At 33.2% G+C, this 17,606-nt stretch overlaps 1 protein-coding gene across 1 annotated transcript; it reads right to left on the reverse strand.

Annotated features, from left to right (window-relative positions):
• Positions 1 to 1,822: 1,822 nt before the first annotated feature.
• Positions 1,823 to 5,723, reverse strand: LOC122280363 (protein DEHYDRATION-INDUCED 19 homolog 6-like). Its single transcript, XM_043091231.1, has 5 exons — positions 5,415 to 5,723; positions 3,992 to 4,134; positions 3,649 to 3,726; positions 3,341 to 3,546; positions 1,823 to 2,361 (listed from the first exon to the last, which is right to left on the reverse strand). Exons 1-5 carry the CDS (start codon positions 5,491 to 5,493, stop codon positions 2,259 to 2,261), a joined length of 609 nt encoding a protein of 202 aa, XP_042947165.1. The 5' UTR covers positions 5,494 to 5,723; the 3' UTR covers positions 1,823 to 2,258.
• Between the last annotated feature and the right edge of the window lie 11,883 nt (positions 5,724 to 17,606).

Below are 17,606 nucleotides of genomic sequence, written 5' to 3' on the forward strand. Positions count from 1 at the left end.
ACTGCATGGAAGTGTCACTACTTAGAGTTGGTCTAGAAACATTTGTAAGATGTTTTCCCCTAAAGTTGTAATGGTACTTTCTCGAAGAATAGTGTTGATAACATGCTCATGATTTATGTGCAGACTATAGAGTTGTATATTATTTTGCTATTGGAAAATTGATGACAAAAGACTAGAAAGCCCTCGAGTTTCTTTGTGGTTCCATATTGCAGTAGTCACGCTTTTGTTTTTGAAAATGTAGTCTGTTATGTAAGGAAGAAATGTTTTTGGTGAGGTCTGAAGAAGGCTCTCACATTGGTAGGCTTTGGAGAAGCATGGTTGAACGGCCATTACAGACTCCAATATCTCCAGCGAGGGATGCATTTAAGAGACTGTGGGAAGGCTGTGGCTCGTTTCTTGTGTTCTTTACTCAACCATGAATTTGAAGATGGCCTGTGTGTTTGTGTGCAGGTTTCAAGGAATGTGTATGCTGGCGTGGTTCTTGGACAAGCTAATGAGAATAAGCTAATATTAGGTAAAGAATGTGTATATAAATGTGTACTCCATGACCATGTGCACATTTGAGATTCTTTAGGCCAATTCTGGTTTGAATTTGACCGACTAGAAGTGAGACCAGGGTTTGAATTTGCTCTTATAGGTGAGAGCAAACCGTATTCCAAAATCCAAAGGCTGTCCGGCAACAAAATTTGAGAAGTAACACCTCTACAAAGAAATTCTAAAAGTATATAAATTAATATAGTTTAGTAAAAATGTCACATTTGTTTTGTAATAAAAATAATTTTATAATTTAACTAATTATGTAAAATCATATAAATTACAAATTTTATTATTAAGAATTTTTTGTAGGCTAAACATTGCTTAGAAATTTTATTTGCACCATAGGTAAAACAAGTCCACCCTTCTCCATCCTTGAACGACCTCCAGCCAAAGCAGGAAGATCAAGTTGGCTCTGCAAAACTTCTGACACCTGACAACGGCTTTTGCCATTAAGAAACTCAGCTTTAGAAGACTGCAACATGTTGACTATGCAAGAAAATAAAATAAAATGAGAAATTAACACAAATATTTACGTGATTTGGTACTATGCTTACATCTGTAGAGCTGTAGATGATTTAATTCTCTTAAATAATGTCAAAGTACACTGAAGTAAAATTATAATATTCAAAATAGCCCGTTCATAATAAATATATATATGGGAGTGTATGGCAAAAGTTTTAATTTTTTAATTATTACGTTATTCATTTGAGTGAAGTGTCGAGCAAATTTTGAGTAAATTCTATGTCTGATGTTCACGTAAGTAACATGTCAAGTAAACTCTCTGGTTAAGCTTCGCTCGAGCGATCCATAGAACGAATGTCAAGCAAACTTTCTAACTGTACTCCATGGCCCAAGTCTCATTGAATATTCACCAGAACAAAAAATTACGCGACAAGTCTTAGTCATGTCATGTCATCAAATAAGACCTTCGTAAAAATAAATAAGACTCGACAAACCCAACAAGCCATAGCTTCAACCTGGTAATTCAAGAAATGGCACACAAGCGAGCACAATCGGCTTAAAGCCCAAAATAAACCAGGCCCAAAAAAGGTTTGCCAGGCATCTTTTGATTTAACTGAACCAGGATAAAGATATCGCCAGTACAAGTGGATATGAACCAGCCTATAAAAGTCTTCAATTTATCTAGAAGTTTGAGCTGGCACCAATAATCCTAATCCCATGTAAATAAGCATGTCCAAGTTTAGCATCATTAGGTCTGCAAGAACATGAAAATTTTCTTATTTTTCACTTCGGATGTTCATTAAGTAAAGGCAAGGAGTCGATGTTAGTATCAAACATATAGCAGCAATCATATTCAGGTGTCTTAACAAGTTAATACTTGAAATTGAATATCCACCAGCGTTCCTCTTCTGATTCTTTGTCCAAAGTCTAATCCATTTTTGCATGAAATTTGTGCCTGGAATTTAGATTTATAAGCTCCATAACCAGAACGTTTGCTTCTGCCCATTAGTACATGGACAGGCCGATTCTCCAGACCAATATTTACTACTTACTATCACTGACACTGCCTTAAATTAGTTTGCCATTTCCAGACCAAATATTTAGACTGCGCAATTTACAAACTATTCTTACAACTTAAAACCATGCACCACATAAAAACCCAGCACCAGTAGAAAACATGTAGTTCACAATCGTCGAGTGAAGCAATTTGTTTGCATCTTCGGGAAATTGCTGAGCTTCAAGGAACTTGGGGATAGGTCTTAGAAAATGGTTGACAGGATCAGCTGTTGGACGAAAGCTGCTTTCTGCCTTCTCTCTTCGATATCTTGTTCATGACCTTCATCCATTGAGGATGGCTCAATGCTGCACAAGCATGAAGCATCAGCAATATCCTACGTTGGATTTTATTCTCATACATGCAAGTATGTACTTTTTTACTCTCCTAAACGATCGTATATGATTATTTACCAATCACAATTTATTTCCTAATCATCACATCTCTAGACAGTAGTTCCGATTGACCTTAAAAGAAGGAACAAAATCTAAAAAAGTGAACGATTGGATTCTTCAATCAAGTGAAAGACATTGAACTGTGTTTATTCAAGCCCTATCAGTGAGACAAAAAAATTTAAGAGCCACTTCCTAAACACAGAGCTCAATAGTTCCCGTATGAAAAAAATGATTAAGTCAAGATGAAGCAAGGATAACTTGAAGCAAGGATAACTTGTAAATTATCATCTTGAGCGAATAAAGCAAGGTTTACAACCAGAGAAGAAGAAATAGGCAAAAAGTTCTAATACTGCATTATAGAGCTGCACTAAATCACACACAAGCGCATGCATGCACACACACGTACAGATGTACACACACACATATAGACATACATATACATATATGTGGCCCATCGGATCACATGATATTAAATTGATTTTTTGAGGGGAAAGCCCATCACACATATGTGTGTGTATATATATATATATATAGACAGATATATATGGGGGGATTTCAGTCACAAAGAGCACCTGATAAGGACTTTTTTTCTCTGTTCAACAGACGGCTTAGAACCTCATATCATAATAGTTTTAAATAAGTTTTGTATTAAAAGACAATCATAACAGCTGAAAAAAATCCACGGTGTATATGTTAAGAAGTATACTGTAATCAACTAAGTTACTGGCTAACCCAATTCCCAAGACGGAGGAACTTCAATAACTTGCACCACTGATGTGCTTAATCAGCATTGTTCATTGTTATGTCTTAGAATTTAAATAGTATTTACAATGCAATTCCTAAAAGAACTGACAACCCCTTCATACTAAACTCTGACCAGAAAGGAGTATACCTTTTCACATCAGAAGCATCATCTCCAAAGCATTCATCTTGCTGGATAACTTTCGGGTCCAAAACATTTATACCGTTGATAAACTGTGAGAGAAGTGGATCAGGTGCAAATTCTTGTTTGTTTACCACAGCATTTGTTCGAAACTTTTTGCCAAGCATTGCAGAATTGCCATTCAAGAAGCCGGATTTCTCATATTTTTGCCTCCGCTGCAAAGAAGAGAAAATATAATTTTCTGATTACAACATATTATATGCTTTGAAGAATACTTTCTGTGTAAAATGATATTTTACATAATTATTTAACAGTACCTTTAGGGAGCTTGCATGCTGCACTATAAAATGCCCAATCACATCTTTCCCAAGATTTGCAGCACACAAAGGACAAACCTGCAATAGCAATGTGGAATCATTTAAAACAAAATCAAAAGAAACACAAGCAATTTCATAATCTCCACAAACTTTTATTTCTGTTTTTCCAATGCTATTAATGCTGAATGGCTTTAATTTTGTATGATAATCAGGATGAAGGATAAGATGCATTGTATCAAGTATATATATCAAGTTTCAACTTCAGATAAGTTGGAAGCAGCATCCAGGCATTGAGACTGAGTGCATACATGATAAAAGAAAAATCAGATAAAGAATCACATACTGCACATTTTAAGTCAAAGCAGTGATCTTCTTGCAAGTGGCTACAGAGCATAGACAAGGCAATGTCCACATAACAGAAGGGGCATGGAATACAAGCTCTTGCATCATCCTCCCCATCTGAATCATCCAATATTAACTGGCTATCTGTTTGGGGATGGGAATGAGAGGAGCTGTCAGACATAACATAAAGCAATCTAGCACCAATGAATGACCAGTAAAGAGATATGTTTGAAGGACAACAAAACCCATAATTCCACAAATAGATACAATGGATGCATGAGAGAAACAGAAAGTATATGCGGACAAAGAAAATGTTGTGAGAGAGAGAGAGAGGACTTTGTTGGCTTATTTTTCATCATTCAAACTGGAAACTATTTCTTGGGACAGGCACGACTCATCCCGATCACTACTAATCTCTTTCCAATAATAATATCGAGGAAAACATGCAAGCTTAGTTTATCTCTAAACAGTATATATGGAAGAAGAAATCATCTTTCCTTCAAGAACTCATCACACGTGCATATAAAATCTGTTTGTGTTTCCAATCATAAATCGATTTCCTCTCACAACTTCATATATTTCGTCAATATATTCATCATTCTCATCTTCCTGCTGATTTCAATTATGTCAGAATCAGAACACTTGGATGTAGTAGTTTCTTTGTTCTTCAACATCACCAATGTGTTCTTAGATGGTTCATAGACCTCTCAAGATTCATCTCACTGCGGTCATTATTGGGAAAATTTGGAAAACTAAATCACTTCAAGGGAATGACTAGCCTCCAAACTAAATAAACTTTCTTCCAGCGTAATTAATTAAAGCCTCCGATTCAAGGTCTTATATAGTCACTCGGCAACAACACCGCTGTATAAGGCAAAAACATATAAGCAGAGTATTGAGCTTATTCTAGTATTAATAGCTGAGAATAGAAAATCGTGTATTTCAGCTTATTGTCTTAAAAGTGAGAAACAAATACTAACAACCAATTGATAATTCGAGACAACCAAAAAAAAGTCATTAGAAATTCAGCATCCTTATGAAATTTAACCATTAAGAGTTATAATTAAACAAACAATTAGAATCTTATCGGTAATTTTTCCTTACAACATCAGCATATGTAAAAAACCTTTCTTCTTTTGTTGTCCGTTAATACATGACCTATAAAAAAAAGGTCGAGTTCATAAAAATTTTTCAAATTCTTCACAGCCCATTCCCTGAAAATCCTCACGTTAGGCTACTGCTTTGTTAAAAATTACAACTTAAGTTTAACATCCACGAGATCCTCCAACCCACCCCAAAACTCTGGGCGAACATTTCATTATTCAAATAAAACAATGAAACAGAACAAAGGTTGAAACCTTTGCAAACACAAAATAACTATATCAGACCCAGAAACATCAAACGCGATAAAAGAAGAAATGAACCAGTGGGAATGCGCGCAGCTTGGACTGTAGAGAAGTGTTTGAAAGGGTGGACCCAAGAAGCCCTGAAGTCAACATCCATGGCGTTCAGTGTTTACAGGAGAGGATTGTCAGTTAGACACCGGTAGTGGCAGAAAGAAATGGCGACGGATGAGGTTGTGGGCTTCCCAAAAAGAAGAGGGAACTTTCCTTACTCCTTCAGTCTCTCTGATCAGCCTGATGGCTGTGGACCTCTGGCGCTGTTTGTTTACTGCAAAGTCTGATGGCTGTGGACCTGTGGTGCTCTTTCAGTCTCTCTCTCTCTCTCTCTCTCTCTCTCTCTCTCTCTCATTGTGAAAAAGCTTTTTCTGTCAGAAAAAGCAAGGTTGCTGATTGGTTGACGCGTGTGAAAATTATATTTGATTCTACACCATTCTAAATTAAGGCCAAGTCATTTTCACACAGAAAATATTAACATCATATCTATTTTATTTTTTTCCCTAATCAACCAGAAATGATATTAAAAGAAAATAAGATTAGTACATGGCGTTTTAAGGTTAATCCTTTTCATTGTTAGTATATAAAATACATTTAAGTAGAATATTTAAAGGCATAGAAGAGATATTAATGATTGTTCATTGTGCCATTGAGTACACATATCATTCTTGAAATCAATAAATTTCAGCATGCCAATCACTATAAGAAAATAAGTTTTGGCGGATGCTATCTATAATTAAGGTAATCATAAATTTTACGTGTAATCACTTTTGCATACTATTTACGTATTCTATTAATGTAATTGATTGCATCTTTTTTTTAATATAAAATAACTATTTTAACCAATTATATCAGCGGTGTATACAAAAATAACTATATATAGCAAAACTCGTAAGATAATTATGATGTTGACCAACCGATCAACATTTGCTAATTGTAATAATGACCTACTACCATGCATCGTTCCCCTTTAATTTGCCAACATTATAAGTGAGGTTCAAAGTATGTTTGAATAATATATTTTAATCTGAAACTATTTAAGATTTTGGACATTGTAATTTAAATTATCAAAACCGACATGTTATATCACTAAATTAATTATCGTAAATTGACACTTTCGAATCCTCGTTAACATCTAACCATTAAGATTCTACTACGTCACCTTTCCTTATCCACCACAACACAATAATTGAATAAGCTTACAAAATGTCATTTTTTTTTTCATTGTTTAAGTATGCAATATGTCAATTTTAATTGTGGGTATCAAATGTAACAGTACTCCATCTTGATATTATGTGTGTAAATTGTACCTTTTTTTCCCCAAATATGCATGAATTTTGGTCAATAAAGTAAATGTGTTTTGCATATAGGACTATAGGAGAGTGGATTGTTTGGTTCAACAAGTTCTGTACAAGTCTTTGTAAAAAAAAAAAAAAATCTCATTTTAAAAAAATATAAATAAATAAATTATCATTTTTAATATAAATCTATATATTTTTATTTATAAAACAAGTATTTAAATTTAATATATTTACTTTATGCAACTGTCATTATTTCTCGGAGTTATCAGGGCCATCATCATCACCATACAAACTACTCCCATATTTTGGGGAAGTTTTATAAGATTCGTGAGTGATCTAACAAGTCATTGATAGGTAAACGAGTAAGCTAGAAAGCAAAAGCAGGATGGAATTATAAATACGAGTTTTGTTACATATAAATAAAATTACGTATTAATATATGTATCAATATTAATTTATTTATATTTAAAATTTAAATTAATATTATTTTTAATAAAATCTATTTTTTAACCAATCATATTAAATTAATATTCAGTTGTGTTTGTATCTAAATTTTTCATCTAACACAAAGGGGATTGAAGTTATAATAAATTAAATCCCGATCATATAAAGACAAAAACAAACCAGTCATGAGGATGAGATTACATCAAATGATGGTGCAGACAAAGTGACATGTCCATGGAATGGAATGCCAACCATGGGCGGTGCATTACACCTAGCTAGACTGCATGATCAAGGGCGGCCAGAGACCAAAAGATTGCAGTTTTGTGGTTATGGGACAATATTCCCCCTTTCAAAAATAAAGGTAGAAAATTATAAGAAGTTGAACTTGAGACCTCTCGATCGAGGTCACTTAAAAAACATCATTATTAAAAGGTACTGTACCAATGTTTTAGTGACAAGAAAATGGCCTTTATTTTGGGGTTGGGAACTTAATAAGAAGTACAGAATTCTGCAAAGAAGCATGAAAAAAAGGTAACATGTTGGGGGAAATCAATATAGTGGGTTTTGTCGAATCACTTTCTAAACTTTAAATTGAAGGTGAGAGGTGGATGTTATTATTTGTATTTTATTTTTAATATTTTTTTATACGTATACTAAACTCTTTCTCTTAATTAATAGATCTAATACGTAAAATATTTAATTTAATGTATAGAGTATAGCATCAGGACTCAAATTTAGAATCTCTATTTTGATATCATGTAAAATTACTGTTTATCTCAAAAAGTTAAAATAATAATTAAATAAGTTTAAAATTTTAATTATTTATATTATATTTTAAACCATTACTTATCATTTTTAAGATTTGCCTACCAAAAAGAAAACTGGAGGCCTGGCTGAAGCTAGCATAATATTATAACAAAAGTAATTGTGGGTTCAATTTCGTGTACATGTATATTTTTAATTTCGTGTACGTGTACATGTATACACTTGCTGCTAGCAATGAAAAGATGTCATGAGATTTCATGGATTGGGAGTAGTTTGCATCTTCTGTACCCTAGCGTGAATACTAATTTTCAGCTAAGTTCAGGTTGGCCGGCCTGTTACGTACGTGGGTCTCCACCACTTACCACTATCCCAGTTTTACATAGCCATGCATGCAGCACACAATGCACAGGTGTACTTTGGAATGGTGGCAAGGCCAGCATTCATGCTAAGCGTAGGCATACATGAGTACTAGTCTTCGAATGCAGGTTCTCCAAAAACCTAGCTAGCAGCTTGCAGACCTAATTAGAGCTCCAATCCCCCTTAATTTGTTGTTATACACACACTGTACTACTTGAGTCATAATATTCTAATTAAAGGCCGTATTATATATAATAATAAGGATCGTCACGGCATGACAATTAATAATAATAATAATAATAAATCAATCTCCGTACAAGCCATGCATATCAAGTCCACTAGTTATAACTATTGTTACCCAGATGACTAAAATAAAAGGGGGGTAAATTGAGTTGTATTAAAAAAAATAACAATTATAAATCAAATATATAATATAAAATATAAACAAAATATGAAATAACAATAAATATAAAGAGTAAGGGTAAGAGAGAAGCAAACTCAGTATGTTAACGAGATTCGGCCCCACTGCCTACGTCCTCGCCTCAAGTTACCTCTTGAGGATTTCCAAATTCACTATTCAACCTCCTTCAGGTGGAGATAGAAACCTATTACACCTTTGAACAACATCGCTACAAAAGATCCGTATAGAACACCCTCTACACTTGCAATCACCTTACACGTGGTAATTCAACTATTTCCCGTGTAGAATACTTTCTACACGCATAAGGGTTATACACACACTTTTTCTGATACAAAAGCTGATAGTGGGTAGGTTATCAGAAAACACTCCTCAATGAGTGAAATAAGAACAATACAGCGCAAACTATATCTCTCAAAATGAATAAGGATTAAGGTTCAATACTTAGAGAAGAGAGAATGAAAGTTTTGAATGAATGTTGTATGCTCTGGATATTGTGAATGTGAAGCTCTCAAATGATCTATTTATAGACATATGAGACTTCATATTCAAATTTAAAAAAATTCACATGTCAAAGACAACATCATTCACTTTTTCAAAAAAATCAAACCTAATCTTTTACTTTTGGCATTTGACAAAAGGAGCACACTTTCCTTTTCAAAAAATTCAAACCTAATTTTTTACTTTTTGCATATGACAAAAGGAGCACATTTTCTTTTTCAAAAAATTCAAACCTAATCTTTTACGTTTTGTATATGACAAAAGGAGCACACTTTACTTTTCACAAAATTCAAACAAAATCATCTACTTTTTGTATAAGTCTAAAAAAGCATCAATCACTTTTGAAAATATTCAAATAAAACATGCACATGTGAAAGATGACAATCAATCATCTTTAATATTTTCAAAGTTCAACCCTTTAATCAAGGTATACACATGTAAAAGATGTGCATGTAAAATATGACAATCAATCATCTTTAATATTTTCAAAATTCAACCCTTTAATCAAGACATGCACATGTAAAAGATGACAATCAATCATCTTTCAAAATTTTCAAATTTAATTTTCAAAAATATTCATGCACATGTGGAAAATGTATTTTAATGCTTTATGATAAAATATTAATTTTGAGTATTAATCATAATTTCGAATTTTAAGAGATTTACAACATTACTCTATGATTTTAATGTGAACTTATTTCCTTCTTGCTCATACTTGGTTCTTTGATGTGCTTGACTCCATTGTGTAGACAACTTGAGTTTGAAACTCCTTTATTCTTTGAATTCATTTGTTATCATCAAAATCCATGTGTAGATTTATAATCACATGAAACTTGAAACATTGGGTTCAACAATCTCCCCCTTTTTGATGATGACAAATACTTGATAGTGCTTGAAACCTGTATTAATACTTAAGCTCCCCCTGAAAATATGCGTTAGTTTTTCAAGCAAAAGTATAAATATAATTTCAAGCATATATAACAAGTTTAGCAATTTAAACAATATTAATATTCTAGTCTAAAACTTCTCCCCCTTTTGGCATCATTAAAAAGGATCGGCAGCAAGTAAATGGACTGAAGAAAACGATGCGTTTAATAGCACTGTAGATAGTTGAAAAAGGAGCCGTCCGTGACTCGACAAATGCTGCAAAATCTCAAGGCCTAACTCTATGAATTTAGTGCGGCTGGAGATTTAAACAATTGTCTGATGTTGTTGACAAACGTGATTGAAGGCTCTGAATGTCTATAAAAAAAATGAGCATTTTCATCTATCGGATGCCAAAAAAATACATCGCTTCTTGACCTGAGTTCTATTTTTCCACAACGATAGAATGGCTGAGCAATTCTCTTCCACTAATGTTCCAGACTTGAATCAGGAACCCTTAACGCATCAATCATCAATCTTCTCTCCTGAGGCCGTCAATACCATGATAGGAGCAGAGAATCGTTTTTTTAGTAAGGCTGATTCTGAGATTATTGCAGAATCAAGAATGCTCAGTAGTCAATATGCTGCTTCTATTACGATCATGTCTCGGAAGTTAATGGCGAGGGTGAGTGAGATTGATCATCTTAACATGCAAATATCTGAGTTACGACAGAAGCTTGCTAATAAGGATAATGAGAATAAAAGACTAAAGCAAGAAAACCAAGAGTTAAAAAAATTTGCAGATTGGTATGCTCATGATCTGTAACTACGAATAGAGGAGCTGGAACGATAAAGGGTTCAGATACAAGGTCAACATAGGGAGATAACAACAGAGGTTCATCGTTTACTAGAAAAATAGGGACAATCTACTGTTAATCTCGCTGGCTTAGTAAGAAAACTTTTGACAATGTGTGTCCAGCATATCTTGTATTTCTTTTGACTAAATAAGATTTGAAGAGACAATAGTTTGTCTTATTCTTTATGCTATATCTATAAAATCAGTCCTGAAGTTTATCCAATCCGCATCAAGTTTTCTTCTCATCTCTATAACTCATCTGCATTCCTTCAACATTCTCGTTTTAAGCCTTCTATTCTTTTCTCAATGTCCCATTCTTCTAACATTTCTCTAGATCCATCCATGAGACAATCTGCATCTCAACCTCCTGTCCTTTCTGCAGCTGCCATTGGTGCCATGTTGCAGCAGGAAAATAATAATCTGACTAATAAGTTAGATTCTGATGCTATTTATGACTTGGTGAGTCTTGGGACTCACTACTCTTCCTCTATTGTTGCTTTTTCTCAAAGGCTACAAGCCAAAAATCATGAAGTTGAAAAGCTCGAAAAACAAATTGTTGTACTTCAACGAATTGTTCAAGAGTCTCACACAAGGGAAGGAATCATTCGGCAGAAGAATAAACAGTTGAAATCTTTATTAGATTCTTTATTCCGCTTGCTGGTTCCCATGGATAAGAATGACATGATATTGTATGAAGAGAATGAGCGTCTCAAACATGAGGATAAGAATCTCAAGTTTATGTAAAAGTATTTCAAAAATCTATCTCTATTTTTATTGACTCTAGTCTATCTTTTAAGAGATATTCATAGCATGCATCATACCTATTTCTCTTCTGATCATACATAATCTATCTTCTGGTAAAGGTTTTGTGAAAATATCTGCTAACTGATCGTGTGTGTTTGTGAATTCTAGTACTATATCGCCTTTCTGCACATGATCTCGAAGAAAATGATATCTTATTTCAATATGCTTAGTTCTAGAATGTTATATTGGGTTCTTTGAAAGATTTATAGCACTTGTATTATCACATTTGATTGGAATGTGATTATATATGAGTTTAAAATCTTCAAGTTGTTGCTTCATATAGAGAACTTGAGCACAACAACTACTGGCAGCAACATATTCTGTCTCAGCAGTAGATAGTGTAACAGAATTTTATTTTTTACTAAACCAGGAAACTAGTGCATGACCTAAGAAATGGCATGCTCCACTAATGCTTTTTCGATCTATTTTACAGCCAGCATAATCTGCATCTGTGTAGCTGATTAGATCGAAAGATGTATGCTTAGGGTACCATAACCCTAGGTTAATTGTACCACTAAGATATCTAAGAATGCGCTTAACTGCAATTAAATGTGATTATTTTGGAGATGATTGAAAGCGTGCACATAAGCATACACTAAACATAATATCTGGTCTACTGGCTGTTAAATATAATAAGCTACCAATCATACCTCGATGTATCTTCGAATCAACTGGCTTACCGGATTCATCTTTATCAAGTTTAGTTGATGGGCTCTTTGGTATTCCAATTTCCTTAGCATTTTCCAGCCCAAACTTCTTCAGTAATTCCTTAATATATTTTGATTGATTGATGAATGTCCCACTTTTTGCTTGCTTAATTTGCAATCCGAGAAAGAATGTAAGTTCTCCCATCATGCTTATCTCAAATCCTTTCTGCATAGTCTTAGCAAAAACTTGACACATATTTTTATTAGTAGCATCGAATATTATATTATCAAAATAAATCCGAATCAAAAGAATATCATCATTTTCATATTTAATGAAAAGAGTTGTGTCGATTTTTACTCTTGAAAAACCTTTTTCAATCAAGAAACCACTGAGTCTCTCGTACCAAGCTCTAGGAGCTTGTTTAAGTCCATATAGTGCTTTTGTGAGTTTGAAAACATGATTTGGGGAAATATGATTTTCAAAACCTGGAGGTTGCTCAACATATACCTCTTCATTTATAAAACCATTTAAGAAAGAACTTTTAACATCCATTTGAAAAAGTTTAAAATCTTTATAACAAGCATATGCAAGTAGCATTTGAATAGCTTCTAAATATCATTTCTTTCAAATTGATTCAACTCTTCTTGCATAGCTAGAATCCAAGATTCATCAAGAAGTGCGTCATCAATATTTTTGGGTTCAATTTGAGATAGAAAAGCAGTATGATTGCAAATATTTCTAAGAGATGATCGAGTACTTACACCTTATGAAGGTTCTCCCAAAATTTGTTCCACTGGATGATCTTTCGTAAATTTCCATTGTTTGGTTGCATCTTGTATTAAATTTTGATGATCTTTCCTGATGGCTCTATGTTGAACTTCCTCTATTATTTTCTCTTTGTTGAGATTGAGATTTTCCGTGTTATTTATACCTCCTGTTTCTTCATCAATAGATTTCTTGGAGAGTGGAGAATTAGATTCATCAAATATTACATGCATAGATTATTGTACAGTCAAAGTCTTTTTATTGAATACTCTATAAGATTTACTATTAGTAGAATACCCGACAAAGATACCTTCATCAGATTTTACATCAAACTTGCCTAAATTATCCCTGTCATTCAAAATAAAACATTTGCATCCAAATACATGAAAGTAACCAATGTTTTTTTCTCATTCCAAAGCTCATAGGGGATTTTATCTAACTTAGACCTTAGCATAACTCTATTTATAACATAACATGCAGTACTTACCGCTTCAGCCCAAAAATAACTAGGCAAGTTGTTCTCATTGAGCATTGTTCTTGCCATCTCTTGAAGAGATCTATTTTTCCTCTCTACTACCCCATTTTGTTGAGGAGTTCGAGGAGCAGAAAAATTATGCACAAAACCATTTTCATCACAAAATGTTTCAATATTTTTATTAACAAACTTTTTTCTCTTATCACTTCGAATACTTGAAATAGTATAGCCATTTTCATTTTGAATTCTCTTGCATAACTTGGTAAAGGCATTATGTGTCTCATCTTTATGAACAAGAAAGATGACCCAAGTATATCTAGAGAAATCATCAAAAATAACAAATGCATAATATTTTCCTCCTAGACTTGCAACTCTATTTGGTCCAAAAAGATCCATGTGTATCAGTTGCAATGATCTAGTAGTGGAAATATGTTTCTTAGTTTTAAAAGAAGTTTCTGTTTGTTTACCAAATTGACATGCATCACAAATTTTGTTTTTAAGAAAATTTGTTTTTGGTAAACCTCTCACAAGATCATTTTTTGAAAATTTGGAAATAAGTTTCATATTGGTATGACCTAATCTTCTATGCCATAGCCAACTAGTTTCATTTTGACCTGAAAAGCAAATAGCATCTTGTGAGGTAATTTCTTCAAAATCGATTGTATAAACATTATTGTTTTTAAAAGCAATAAAACAAATATTACAATCATGATCATTCAAAATAATGCATTTATCCATTTTGAAAGTAACTGTAAATCCTTTATCACATAATTGACTTATACTCAAAAGATTATATTTTAAACCTTCAACAAGTAGAACATCTTCAATTATGAGAGAAGATTCATTACCAATTTTACCTATTCCCAAGATCTTCCCTTTCGAATTGTCTCCAAATGTCACGTGTCCTTCTTCTTTAGATCTAAGATCAAAGAACTTAGTCTTATCTCCCGTCATGTGTCTTGAACATCCACTATCTAAAAACCATTTATTTTTACTTATGGATGACTTCATGCATACCTATAAAAACAATTAAAATGATTTTTCTTAGTACCCAAGTTCTTTAGGTCCTTTATTTATTAGTATTAGAAAAAATAAGATTTTTAGGTACCCATATGGCCCTAATAGTCATTGTATGATTTCTTCTAATAGGACAAGTATGATAATTATGACCATTTCTATTACAGAAATTGCAAATAGCATGTGACATATATGAAGAATTTGAATGATTATAATAATAATTTTTTTAACAAAATTATTTTTATGAAAAGAATTTTGATTATTGATTTTTGATTTAGCAAGATTATCAAAAAAATTTTTATAAGGTTTGTATTTTTGTTTTGGCATATATCCCAAACCTGCCTTATCAAAAACACATCTTTGACTACCAAGAAATTTTTCAAAATTTATTTTTCCATTCGTAAAGTTTTCATCAATATTTTCTAAATCGGTTTTCTTCTTATTCAATTCAAGATTTTCATATTTCAAAATGATATTTTCTTTTCTTAAAATATCAATTCCATTTGTTAAAGAAGAATTTTTCTTTTTCAAAGTAATATATTTAATACCCAATTTTTCAAATTTCTCATAAACCTCTTCTAAAATATTTTGCAATTTTTCATATGAAGGATTTTCAATATTATCAAGATTTGTTACCTCAATGTCATCTTTAACCATAAGACAAAGATTTGCTGATTCTTCATTGCTTGCTTCACTATCTGAGCTACTTGAATCATCATCCCATATAACTTTCATTGCTTTTTTGCCCCTGTTTCGATCTTTCTTTAGCAGAGGATAATCTGACTTGATATGACTAGATTTATTGCATTTATAACAAATTAAAGTGTCATTTTTATCTGAATCTTTCTTGAAAAACTTTTTGAAAAATTTCCTCGGATGAGTTCTATTTTTCTTCAAGAACTTCTGAATTCTTCTTGTTATCATCGCAACTTCTTCATCTTTATCGTCATTTTCCTCGTCTTCATCACTTTCACTTTCATGAGGAACAGCTTTAAGTGCTAAGTTTTTCTTTGGCTTTTCTTCTTCTTCTCCTCTTTTCAATATGTACTCATGGGTGATAAGTGACCCGATAAGTTTATTGACTTCGAGCTTTTTGAGGTCTCTACCTTCAAGAATCGCTGTAACTTTTGATTCTCAACGTTTTGGTAAAGAGTTGAGAATTTTTCTTACTATCTCCACCTTGGAATAAACTTTGCCAAGAGCTGTCAAGCTGTTTATGATATTAGTAAAATGAGTGTGCATACTAGAAATAGATTCATCATCATTCATCTTAAACATTTCATATTCATGAGTAAGAATATAAATTTTTTGATTCCTTAACTTGCGAAGTTCCTTCATAAGTTACTTCCAAGTTATCCCAAATTTCCTTTGCCGTAGTGCAATTCATTATTCTATTAAACTCATTTCCATTAAGAGCATTATATAATAAATTCATAGCAGTTAAATTTAAAGTATAAAGTCTATCGTCTTCACGATCAAATTCTTTTTCTTCCTTTTTGACCTTTACTCCATCAACCACTTTTGTTGGAATATAAGGTCCATTTTCAATACATTTCCAGATTTATCTACCTTGAGTTTGAAGAAATGTTCTCATTCTAACTTTCCAGAATGAGTAATTATCTCCACAAAAGAGTGAAGGCCGACTGCTAGATTGACCTTCACCAAATGAAACTGCAATGTTAGCCATAAGATCTTAACTCAAAAGATAATTAATCTTATAATAGAGATCTTAGCTCTGATACCAATTGTTACTGATCATAGGCCGCACCTATGTCAGCTAACAATTGTACCTACCAGACTAGCCGGCCACCGTCTCTACCGGTGCACCGTCACCCATGGTCGGAGAGTCTTGCTTGGGTGACACAGTCACAAGCGAGAGTTTCCATGAGTGATCTGCCTGTATGAACAGTACAGCTCAACTAGCTCTGATACCAATTGTTACTGATCATAGGCCGCACCTATGTCACCTAACAATTGTACCTACCAGACTAGCCGGCCATCGTCTCTACCGGTGCACCGTCACTCATGGTCGGAGAGTCTTGCTTCGGTGACACAGTCACAAGCGAGAGTTCCCATGAGTGATCTGCCTGTATGAACAGTACAGGTCAACTAGCTCTGATACCAATTGTTGCCCAGATGACTAAAACAAGAGGGGGTGAATTGAGTTGTATTAAAAAAAATAACAATTATAAATCAAATATATAATATAAAATATAAACAAAATATGAAATAACAATAAATATAAAGAGTAAGGGTAAGAGAGAAGCAAACTCAGTATGTTAACGAGGTTCGGCCCCACTGCCTACGTCCTCGCCTCAAGCTACCCCTTGAGGATTCCTAAATTCACTATTCAACCTCCTTCAGGTGGAGATAAAAACCTATTACACCTTTGAACAACACCGCTACAAAAGATCCGTGTAGAACACCCTCTACACTTGCAATCACCTTATACGTGGTAATTCAACTATTCCCCGTGTAGAATACTTTCTACACGCACAAGGGTTATACACACTATTTTTCTGATACAAAAGCTGATAGTGGGTAGGTTATCAGAAAACACTCCTCAATGAGTGAAATGAGAACAATACAGCACAAACTATATCTCTCAAAATGAACAAGGATTAAGGCTCAATGCTTAGAGAAGAGAGAATGAAAGTTTTGAATGAATGTTATATACTCTGGATGTTGTGAATGTGAAGCTCTCAAATGATATATTTATAGGCATATGAGACTTCATATTCAAATTTAAAAAAATTCACATGTCAAAGACAGCATCATTCACTTTTCCAAAAAAATAAACCTAATCTTTTATTTTTGGCATATGACAAAAGGAGCACACTTTCCTTTTCAAAAAATTCAAACCTAATCTTTTACTTTTTGCATATGACAAAAGGAGCACACTTTCTTTTTCAAAAAATTCAAACCTAATGTTTTACTTTTTATATATGACAAAAGGAGCACACTTTACTTTTCACAAAATTCAAACAAAATCATCTACTTTTAT

This window comes from Carya illinoinensis, chromosome 11 (assembly GCF_018687715.1).
Source record: "Carya illinoinensis cultivar Pawnee chromosome 11, C.illinoinensisPawnee_v1, whole genome shotgun sequence".
Classification (NCBI taxonomy): domain Eukaryota; kingdom Viridiplantae; phylum Streptophyta; class Magnoliopsida; order Fagales; family Juglandaceae; genus Carya; species Carya illinoinensis.

Bases quoted from the DNA above. Each gene is read 5' to 3' on its own strand.
- LOC122280363 (XM_043091231.1), bottom strand. From the start codon at position 5,493: ATGGATGTTGACTTCAGGGCTTCTTGGGTCCACCCTTTCAAACACTTC. The intron at 4,135-5,414 runs GTTCATTTCTTC...ATCCCCAAACAG, and splicing joins AGCTGCGCGCATTCCCACTG to ATAGCCAGTTAATATTGGAT. The intron at 3,727-3,991 runs GTATGTGATTCT...TTGCTATTGCAG, and splicing joins GCTTTGACTTAAAATGTGCA to GTTTGTCCTTTGTGTGCTGC.